At 43.0% G+C, this 11,384-nt stretch overlaps 2 protein-coding genes across 7 annotated transcripts in view; both read left to right on the plus strand.

The window, feature by feature from the left end:
* Positions 1-8,249, plus strand: part of LOC137985022 (uncharacterized) — a 30,151-nt gene extending 21,902 nt beyond the window's left edge. For all 5 annotated transcript variants that reach the window (XM_068832427.1, XM_068832429.1, XM_068832431.1 and 2 more), the window contains 5 exons: positions 447-500; positions 1,592-1,745; positions 2,824-2,915; positions 4,430-4,521; positions 5,900-8,249. In XM_068832427.1, coding sequence (XP_068688528.1) covers positions 447-500; positions 1,592-1,745; positions 2,824-2,915; positions 4,430-4,521; positions 5,900-6,080 — 573 coding nt within the window. In that variant the 3' untranslated portion in view covers positions 6,081-8,249. The remainder of the gene's footprint in view (positions 1-446; positions 501-1,591; positions 1,746-2,823; positions 2,916-4,429; positions 4,522-5,899) is intronic.
* A 3,051-nt stretch (positions 8,250-11,300) lies between these two features.
* The window catches only part of LOC137985334 (uncharacterized), a 17,843-nt gene continuing 17,759 nt past the window's right edge, over positions 11,301-11,384 (plus strand). The window contains exon 1 of one of the 2 annotated variants that reach the window (XM_068832920.1): positions 11,301-11,384. This exon is cut by the window's right edge and continues 45 nt beyond it. In XM_068832920.1, the coding sequence (XP_068689021.1) occupies positions 11,317-11,384 (68 nt within the window). In that variant the 5' untranslated portion in view covers positions 11,301-11,316. The other variant, XM_068832921.1, reaches the window with a different exon arrangement.

The following is an 11,384-nucleotide window of genomic DNA, read 5'->3' on the forward strand; positions in this document are numbered from 1 at the left end:
AAACTGTTCAATTGCCCAATCACATCACTGTATTTCAAATGACGTCAAAGCGGAACTTTCCAGAACGTTCCATGGAGAGATGACGTTGTTTGCATCCGCGTTCGCTAAACCAATGAAAATTTGCGCTTTGTTTTTGTTTGATAAGCCAATTAAATGTTTTGCATTTTTGTTTACGTTCTGTTTTTACGTTTATTTTTCAAGGTCATTTGAAAATCGCTCTATTTTTGTGTTTCGCTTGACTTGGTTGCCAGTTTCCAGTCGCTGAATTTGGCTACAGCCCCTATACACTTGTTTGCGCCTTTTTTGATTGGTCAGTGTAATTCTTTGGGCTTCGGTTGATACTTTCTTGAAAGCTGCTGAATGTGGCAACGCAGACTAGTGTACTTTTTTTTTCTCTCCTTGACGTTCTGTTTGTTGATTAACATTTATTCCTGTGGTATTTCCAGAGAACCAATGGCTGGATGTTTATCGGTGAAGCCCTGGACAAACCTTACTGCTACGTAAGTGTTGCCGCAACCAACTTTTGATAACATCAACCGAACTACCGTTCCCTTTGCGGGGAAATTACACGAAGTAAACTTATTAGGTTAAAACAAAGAAGAGATTCAGGCCTTGGTCGTTCAAAGGGGTGATAACACTATCCATCGGATAAATCACTATCCACCGGATAAATCACTATCCACCGGATAAATCACTATCCTGCGGATAAACATTAGCAAAACCAATGAGTTATCCAGTCATGGCGCTATCTACCCTTCGGACAACTGGGGCCAGAAGTGTAAGAGACTCAAGCCCGTACAATTGCTTTCACCCTCCAGCGGAGCCTTTTTTGCCCGACGAGAAAGAAAGGACTTTTTCGCAAACTAAGAAAATGTGAAATCAAAGTAAGCTCAAAATCTACCTTACAGATTTTATTTTACTTTGCATGAATGCTGAATCAGAGCCAATTTCTTATTCCTGAAAATTTGAGGTGGGGTCATACGGGTAGATTTTGAGAAAAACGTGATTTAAACTACTAGTGCCCAGTCTCTCCTTAGGTACTCGGTCGTTCATTTTGGCCATTTGTTTACGTTTAATTGTTCAATTTTCACATAGAATGGCAAAAGACTTAAGCAAACAGTAAATAGAGAATGAAAAACATCTTGGGACATTATTCAAAAGAGTTAGAAGTTGGGCTGTTATAAGCCATTAAAATTGTAGTAAGCCACCTTAAAGTCCCTATTATCTAGTTTTGGCCTGTTTTTGTCAGGTCATATCCAAGCACACGCAAGGGACAATGTAATCGTGTAATCGGGTAATAAATTGTTTTCATTGAAATAGTCATAGAATTGATTAAATGCAACTCTTTCAATCAATTTACTAACAACAGATCAGACTGAGATTGGCTTACAATTATTAGGTTCAGCCTTATTATCATTGTTTAAGACTGGGGAAACTTAAGCATGCTTCCGTCCATTCTTTCTCTAACATGCTTCCATTCATCTGCGGAAAGTATTTTTTGAATTTGTAACGACAAGGTTCAAGAAAAATACCAGTCTCTAAATTCCCCGAGTGGACTGCGTGTCTGTTAAGATTTCGATCTCGCTTTCAGGACGAGACTATCGTGATACGGCGGTACTACAGTGGTGTTCAGCGGGGAGACGAAATTATCAACGTCAGGGACTCGGTTCTACTGAAATCAGGCACGCGCAAGAAGGATCCTCCATTTGTTGCGCGTGTTTCAGGGCTCTGGGAAGAAGATGACGGTAGGTGGCACTCCAGTAAAGATGTGGGTTATACGTGCAAATCAAGCAACAAAACTTACATCATTTTTGCGGAGCGAGTTTTGGAGTGATGCAGCACGTGCTGCAAGTGCAACAGCAGGACAACGGAATCACACCTTTTTGCGCTGATCTAGTGATGTGATTGGTTATTTGCTATCGACAACCTGAAGAGATGGTGATTTTCTATTGCCCCTTTTTACAAAGATTTCTTAGTCTAATGGTTGCAAGTCACGGAAGGCGTTTTGTAACCGTTCCGTGGAGATACGAAAGATTGTACCAAAGTAACAAACGCGAGCGAACTAAGTTTTCAACCTATATTAGCGTTAGATTGCCAAAGTGGCTTTGTTAAGCTGAGCGCTTTAAGCTGCTATCCGGCGCGCGGTTTAGAGCCAATCATAACTCTTGTTAGAAGAGGAGAGGACTTAGCTAAAAGTATGACAGCACCACATGGAGACTTGCTTGTGAGGGCCATGCCTCTCTCATCCTCGTTCAGAGACTTTTTTTTTGCCACGGACGGAAACCGGAAGTGAACATTTCGCATTCCAGCACAGTGGTGTCTCCGACATTTTCACACAATAGGAATTTGTTGCTGTGAAGACAAGTTAGAAAGGAAAACAGCTTCCTTCCGGTTGACGTTCGTAGCTGAAAAACGTCTCGTGCTTAAGCGTCCTATCTAAGTTCTAGCGTGTTTTCACGTGACGGCACGGCGGCCATGTTGGTTTCCCTAAACAATGGAACGGCGGCCATGTTAATGTAGCCAACTAATCCTCTGGGAAGTGAGCTCTATTATCATGCAAACGTTTTCTTTTGTTTCGGTGGAAAAACGAGGTTACTGATCACGTCAGTGAAAACAGTCAATGCACCAGAGGACCAAGACGGGATGACGAGCATCCCATCTTCCGGACATTAAGTCGTAAAACGTAGAAGTTAGATACGAGTATCGTGCTTTCTTCTTGGGCAAGCGCTCATCTTTGTATCACTGTATCGTCGGATGGATACTCAGTGTGAGCTCGATAACCATCGTTGATCATGAACATGTGTTTTCTATCCCCGACTGTAGGTCCAAATGCTGGTGAGATGATGATGAGTGTGTTTTGGTATTATCGTCCAGAGCAGACTGAAGTCGGGAGAATTCCAAACTTCCATGGAGAGGTAAGACGTTGTTAAAGCAGCTATCTGGGAGTTTGAACAAGGACGATGATGATTGCTACTAGAACGTCATCTAAAATACAACTTCTCGTTGCTCTAGTCATTTTGCGATTATTCCAAATCGTTAGGCGTGGAAAGTGTTAAGTACCTTCCAAGGCATACCCTGCGAGCAGTCTCTCTTTCGATCTTCCTAGATAATTCGGGAAGAGGAAAGTAGACTCTGCCAGCTGGCTCGACTTTCTTTGATCTGCCGCTCATCCAAAGAAATGGATGAGTCAGTCCAGTCTCGACTTGTCAAACCTGTCTTTTCAATTATGCGCATGATGAATCGCCACGCGTCATCAATATTTTTTAAATTTACAACAGCGCGACAATTTTTAACTGTCTAAATTCTTATGAGTATTTCCTCCGTATGTCGGTTACAGAAACTAGTTTGCCAGAATTGAGAAACCTATTAATTTTTTCATTAAAAATTGAAATGGCAATTTAAAAACTTGAACTATCTTGAGTTTCGAACGAAATGATTCCTTGGTAGTCGTGTGTTTGCCAGAGTTGTTCGAAAATATCCCCACTGTTTGTTTTGGTTTTGTGGTTTTGCGGTTACTAGTCATGCGTGACTGACTCCCGAATAGGTTTGAATTTTTAATGCATGCTCAAGGCGAAATGTCGAGCCGGCTGGCAGAGTCTACTTTCAGGGTTCCTTCTAGTTTTAAGCACAACAGGTAAGGGACCTTTTCAAACCGGTAAAGCATTTGGTTAATGTTGGACGTTCTGCAAAGGATAAGCGACTTCTGAGCGTTTGCAGGCGGTAATAAGTGCTCTTACAAGCAGTAACTTTTACCGGTTACCACCTGATAAAGAGAACCCTGTTGACTTTCCTCTTCCCGACTTATCTAGGAAGATCCAAAGAGACTCTACTCGCAGGGTATCCAAGGCATAGAGTTTTGGTGAGCTTAGGGGTTATTAGATGAGGAGATTTATCCTGGGGTGGTCACCGCCTCAAGTTGGGTCGTTTGACGTGATTTTGAGGACGAAAATAATGATGATATCTACCAAAATGACAAACACACGTCACTGTCTTTTCTTAAGCTCCCAGTCAGTAATGTCCTTTAATGTCAAATTTCAAGTAGTTGATTCAATATGGACGAGAGATCTGACCTCTTAGATAGGATTTCGTGACGTTAAGTTGGCTGATAGGAGGTTACGTATCTGTTCTCACGTTTATTCTGTTCAAGATTCACAAAGGTATAAGGAAACCTCTGACGATGTCATCATTACACATTTTCTAATTAACATGCTAATCCTCGTAGAGGACGCACTGTGTTATGAACAAATTGGTTCCAAGACTGGGTTCATTGAACTTTGTTTAACTTGGTCATTTCCCCAGTTATAGCGAAGCCTTTTGGTTTCGATAATGAACGGAATTAGCCACCAAAAAGAGAGTGATTATAATTCAGGGCCCGAAATTGCGACCAATTATTAATCACATTTTGCATGTTGCTTGTTGTCGCCAACAGATGGAAGTCATGGCATCCAAGCACAAGGATGACAATAGCGTGGCGTGTATTGTGGACAAATGTTACGTTCTCAGCTACCCTGAATACTGCAGGTACTCTTCGCCAGATCTTGCGATTTTCGGTTTTAGTAGAGAATTGGGAACTTAGCAACCTCAACGTCAAGTTTTACTCCCGGGTAGCCGCCATACAATGTTAATTCTAAATGGCTTAGTATTGTCGCAAAACGAGTACACCAGCGCAAAGTGGTATTTTTTAGATGACCTTCTCGTAACGATCATCGTCGGTCTTGCCAAGGCTCCATAAGAACGACCCCTTTGTGGTTCCGAATGAACAAGTTCATGAATCATTAACCTCCGATTCTTCCAGATGTGTAACTAGATGCGCGACAACTTTTATAAGCATCACAAAGTGTCCTCCTCTCTTCTCACCAACTTGAACATCACCTGCGTCTAGGAATAAAAGCAGTTAACGTTACAGGATGTCTCCTAAACTCCGGCCCTCATGTCATGCCCTCAGCAGCTGCATTTACCCTCACCAAAAAGAGACATTGGGCGTGCCTCTAAGGGGGTATTTACATGAGACCGGGACGAACTCAGACCGGTATGAACTTGTATGGGTATGAAGTTTCTGCAGCCGTTTACATGAAACCGGGACGAAGTGCTTGGTGCCTGATTTCGGGACGAAATAAAATCTTTTGTGTAATAAATGTATCGCTAACCTAAAGGCTTACAGGCTTGAAATTTCTGGACCCGGTCTGAGATAAGTTGTTGTTATTTACACGAGACCGGTACGAGAGTTCCTCGTCTCGGCTGCTAAACCGAGACGAAGTCAGACCGGTCTGAGTTTATTGTCAGGCCGGTCTCATGTAAACGCATAAGAAGAAATGTATGGAGGGTGATACGAACTCATGCCGGTCAGAGTTCGTCCCGGTCTCATGTACCGTAAATACCCCCTAATTACGTGCATTTCTGAAGATAGGGGGACTTTTCAGCGCAATCCTTGCAAGGAGCAAGGGTTGCACAGTCGGTTAGTGCGCGGCCTTGGTGCATAAGGTCCTGAGTTCGATCCCTGGATCTGACATCCTTGTTTCGACTTTCCTTTCAGTGTCGCCTAAGTAGCTTTAAATACCCTTAAAACGGAGCACTGATGGAAAGAGGGGGGTAAAATGAGCGCACCGTCGGCTTCCTGGGAGAGTACTCTCTAGTGAGTAAAGGAACTTCCGACGTTAAATAACGTGTACCTTTACCTTTACCTATCCGAAAACCTTCATTGAATATTGGTTGCCAGTGATTTTTTTTAAATGGACCTTCACTGCGGCTGCGCAAACTTCCGAAGTGCCGACACGTTGTTTTCGGTGAAGAACGAAAGGAGATCTTTGGGAACACTTGCATGGGCCACACTAACAGCCGGACGTTGTAAAAACTTAAGCATCGTTCTCACCGTTTTTTTTTTTGTTCTTTGCATTTTCAGATTCCGGGCTCTCAACAGACTCTTCAGGGAATTCAGGGAAGCCCCCATGTCTCCAGTGCCCCCTGGGGAGAGCACTAAACCCGGATCAGTCCCTCATCCCCGCACCGATCCTAGCCTTGTTTTCTTTTGCCGGCAGGTGTACGATTACCGTATGGGAAGGATCATAAAGAACCCGGTCTGAGTCTGACGGGACCTTCCTACCCGTGTTCACCCTACTCGCGTGTCCCCCTCCCGGGAGGATCAAGTCATCCAAAAGTATTCAAAATTTCTTCTTCTATCATTCAACGACAGTTAGCGGATAAAGTGTGATTTGGTAAACCCTCCATGGCAAAACATGGCCCTTCTGATTGTTTTTCCAGTTGCTTGAAATACGTAGGAAAAACATATGCAACGCAGAATGGTTTTGATTCGTTAACATCTACTATTTGTTTGAAATGGACAGAGATAGAATAGAGCTGTTTCCACAAATATGTCGGCAGTAGTTTAACTAGTGCTTTGGTTGAGCGAGGTTCAATTGAGTGACGAAAGTAGGTAGTGGTCTTGATAGTTCTTGTGGTTTTGCATTGCTATGCAAAGGGCGCTTTCCATTCAGCGAAAATTTCTGGACATTTCGGTCGGAAGTCAAGCGAAAAGGTCAATTTCGGTTCTTTCCGACCGGAGTATTGGCACAATCTTTAGGGAGCTTAAGCACGCGCGTTTTTAAGACGACGCGGACGCCAACCGGAAGAGAACATTTCAAGTGCTAGGACGATGGTGTCTCCCTGATTTTTATACGAATCATCTCTAATGGAGAAAAGATACTTAGCAATATAAATGTGGTTGAATGAAGACAAGTTAAAAGGGAAAACGGCTCACTTCCGGTTGCCGTCCATGTCTCAAAAACGCGCGTGCTTAAGCTCCCTATTGAAGGTTATTCCGTCCGACTGAATTGTCGTTTTCTATTTGACCAAAATGTTGTTTCCATTGACTCACACCCACAATCGAGCAACAAGCTCATGTGATTGGCGTGAAGCTTATGCGTAAGCGCGGGAACTTGGGTTAGGTTTGTGTCGCTGGAAATTACCGTGGGGATTTCCGGATTTTCAGACCAGATTTATTTTAAATGGAAAGCGCTCCCTGCCATTGGGTAACAAATCTCGTGCTACTTTTTCTAATCAATGGGCAGCAACTCGATTGAAAATCGACCCTGACTGATATCGGATACAGTATCTCGGTTCCAGTTCTTGATTGCCATCATATAGGTGTACCAGTTTCTGGACGCGGTTAATATTTCATAAAAAAAGTTGACGGTAAGTTAAAGGGAAAAGTGATAATTAGGTGTGTTTGGCTTATAGCAACTTGAAATTCAATTGTATGTAGTTTAGTGTAATATCAAGAACATTTTCTTGATTAAAATGAGCCTTCTTTAGAAAACTCTAAAGAGAATGTAGTATATCTATCAGTAAATAAGGTTTGATCAAGATAAAGCGAACTGTTGAATTATTTAATTCGTAGTCTGCAATTTGAAAGAAAATTGTTTATCGGAATGAAACTATTTATAGGTACTGTCTAGAATAGTGGTTTGTACTAGACCACGACGATGTTGTGTTTATCATAGAAAAACAAAAATAATTTTGGAGATTATTGTATTTTTGTTACGTAGTAGAAGTTTATCGGATTGGTGTTTTGCATAGACTTACCACGGACGTTCCCAGGTAGCATGTTTGTATGCAGTTAAAGACACGAAGCCTGATCTTAGAAACAGAGGGCGAGGTACTAGTCTTAACAATCAGTGATGTCGCCACTTTGGTAGTGCAGAAGCTCTGGTTAGCTGGCAATTATTTTGTATTTGACCATAGGAGGCTAATAGGAACACTTCTTTTTAAGCAAACACTCAAACTTTACAAACGTGCTTACCCTTGGGGTTTCTTGTTGTTCTTGGCTAATTTAAATTATTCGTAACTTCCCGTAAACCCAAGTGATCAGCATTGAATTTCTCCTTATACTATTACCTCTTAAACATTCAGGTCACGAAAATGAATGAAGTAACCATTTAACATAGAATATCCTGATCTGTAAATATGTGCTCCGTATAAGTTAACAGAAGGTACATTTTGATGGGACCCCCATAGTATTAGCGAATGGCGTTTTTGCCTATTTCTCACTCACGAACAATCAACCTTGTCTTTCTCAAGTTGATTAGACTATTCCTGGTTTTTTGACTTTCGATGTGTGTTTGTAAAATTGTTTTCTCGGTCCACCATCGCAGTCACGGTGTTGAGACCATGTTTGTTCGGTTCTGTTAATCGGGGATGTGTCCACGACATTACATCTCTGGATGGCAAAGCCATTAAAACTTGTAGTATCTTGACTGCTGCGTCCTTTGTTTTTCTTGATGTAGACCTGCTTTTCGCTACAACGCATTCTCGTGCCGAGATGCCGCGAATCTTTCGGTGAGCACCAAGAATGGCGACCTCTGGCTGGTTCCGAACCAGGAAGTCTGCGAACACGTACTTCCGGCATGTCTGCGCAATCTCAGAATTTTGAAACAAGTAGTAGCTGTCATTGGTTATGAAAATAGACCCCACAGAGACTGCGCGTATTTTGGAACCAGCCAGAGGTCGTTATTCTTGCTGCTGACCGAAGGAATCGCAGCCTCTGAGACGAGAATGCCAGCAACACGCAGGCGCAATGTAAGTTATGTAATTAACCCTTGACTCCTGGGACTGATCGGTTTGCAAATTCTCTTCACAAGTTAAAGAAATGCCAGTCTGACATGTATTGAGAATGAAGATTATCAGCGCAAGAGGTTCTGAATGAACGCTATTGTACTAGCTGAAAGAACGAGCCTTTCGATCGTGGGACTGAATTGTTAATTAGTGTCTTGAACAAAAGGTGCCAGAAATCAAGATGCTACTGAGTTTGCGCTGTATGTTGCTTGAAAAGGAAAGGAACTTCAATTAAGTGTCTATTCGTTCTAGCTCTGGAGCACTAATTGGCCCATATCACTCAATGTCCAAACTTAAGATTTTGCCCGTCGAACCTCTCATTCAGTGTGAGGCTGGACGGGCAAAGACAATGCAAAGACAAAGCCTTTGTTCCCCACGGATTCCAAAATGGCCGCCGAGTGATAAAGGTGAATTGGGAAACTGAAATTAACAATTAACGCAAATTAAGTCAAATGTTGGTTTTTGAGGAGAGGGGAAACCGGTACCCGGAGAAAACCTCTCGGTGCAGACCCATAAACTCAACCCACATATGACGCCGAGTCTGGGAATCGAACCCGGGCCACATTGGTGGGAGGCGAGTGCTCTAACCACTGTGCATCCCGCTTTTGTTTATGCTTGCGTCGCTAGTAAAAACCAGACAAAAACGACTTGTGGTACACAGTACAGTGCTATGGCTCAATATTGGTAATTAAGGATACCAACTCTATCGAAAGATAGAGGTGATCCCAGGACTTATGTGGACAATTTGAACAATTGTCCCTTATATAGACACCTGAAAAATTTAGGTGGCCTCAACGGAATTTGAACCCATGACCAACTGAGCGATGAAGCCACACAGTTGGGAGCAGGTCAATTTGTTGGGCTGGTTCGTTCCCGTGCCGGGATACTCTTTTAGGGATTCGTCACGCGTTCCTCCCCCACAAGCGACGCTCGTGGGGGAGGAACGCGTGAAGGGAGGCTAGTGAAAGGACTAATGAATGAAAGAAATGTATATTTAGTTAAAATTGAAACGCGGAGACTATTTTAAAAAATGGAAACGGGATGCAACAAATGGAAAATTTTCATTTTGTTGCGTCTTCATCTAAAAGTCCTCTTCATTTTCCCTTCACAACGACATGAACTCTCCGTGACTTTATATAACTTTCCCGCTAAGGGAGAAAAAAGGGCAAAACACACAAGGAACTCCACACTTGAATTTCGAGCGATCGACAGCAAAGTAAGGGCAAACGCGCGGCTAAAAGGCCATAGATTCACACTACAGAAAAAACTGGGCCCGGACCGATTAAAAAGTGGCTTGGACCAATTTTTTTTTTTACTGTTTGTGCAGCCTACAATTTGGTTCGGCTTATCATAACACTGGCTTTAAGGCCCCGTTCCTTGCACTCTGTTGATACTGCCGATTTTCGGAATCCGGACCAGATTTTTATTTGAGTTTGAGCGGAGACACGTTCACGCAGCGCTCTTGACCCGCAAAAAAATGGTTTTTGGGTTTTGGGGCTATAGCCGCCTATTGCCCCCCCTCCCCCCCCCCAAAAAAAAAAGTGGGTCCTGAGCCGTTTCATAAAAACATCTACTTAAGAGGTCGGAACCCAGTTTTTTCTGTAATGTAAATGGGCCTTTAATTAAAGGGTGGTTTTTTCTAGCGACGGAGTCGGAGTCGGAGTCGTAATCAGAAGCGCAGAGCTATACGATCATGAAAATCAAACTGTCGGAGTCGGAAGCAGAACACGGATTCCGCTTAGGAATCCGTTGCTTATGGTCCAGTGAAAGTCGGAAGGAGAAGCGGAAGAATAAACCAATCACAATGCTCGATCCCAAGCATTGTGATTGGTTGGTTCTTCCGCTTCTGCTTCCGACTCCGACAATCTAGTTTTCACTGGACCATAAGCGACAGAGTCATAAGCGGAGTCGGAAGAAAATGGGAATATTCTGATTCTTCCGACTCCGATTCCGTCGAACTTATGACTCCGCTTACGACTTTCACTGGGTCATAAGCGCTCTTACGACTCCGACTTCGTCGCTAGTGAAAACCAGCCTTAGACACTTGGTATCCACCGATGAAGTGCATTTTGTCTGCTTTGCGCATGCGTTGGTGTCCAGTGAAGCGGCAAACAAGCTTCCATCTTGAAAGATGTCATACGACATCTGTTGTTTTTGGCCTTTTACGATTTTGTCTTGATCTGATTGGATCGTATTTGTGGAAAGAAAAAGTAACGAAAACCCTTAGGTAAAGATCCCTTTCCATCAAATACCCCTCCCTTACCCCTCCCCCATCCGAGAAAGGCCTCGATCCAATGGAGAACGACATTCGTTTTACGTGCCTTGTGATTTATAGCCAATTCATTCGCAACTTTTTGGAACTCCGCCAAACAAGCAATGCGAGGATTAATTAAGTGGCGCAATCAACACCGTTATGTTCCATCTCGGCGCTCGGAAAAAACGAAGTAAATCCCCAGTCACGTTTTTATCTATCCACACTAACACGCTCTAGAATAAAGTAAACAGATGGTTTAAACGTTCTACCCACCTTTAAAAGTCTTCTTTTTCAACTATAAATGCTATAAAGTCTGGTGCGTTTTCAAGCCTCCACTTTTGAAACTGTTTCGTCGGCGTTTTTAATAGCGGGAAGTTTGGTCACGAAATCCACATGGGGACCTTACAGGGGGCACCACTGGTATGTTGAGGGGCCAATGAATATTATTACTTAAGATGGCGCACAGTACAATCAAGATTCGCCTGTATGATCGAGACGTTATCCCTGCAATCACGGAAGGACC

The sequence above is a fragment of the Montipora foliosa genome, chromosome 14 (genome assembly GCF_036669935.1).
Source record: "Montipora foliosa isolate CH-2021 chromosome 14, ASM3666993v2, whole genome shotgun sequence".
Taxonomy (NCBI): Eukaryota; Metazoa; Cnidaria; class Anthozoa; order Scleractinia; family Acroporidae; genus Montipora; species Montipora foliosa.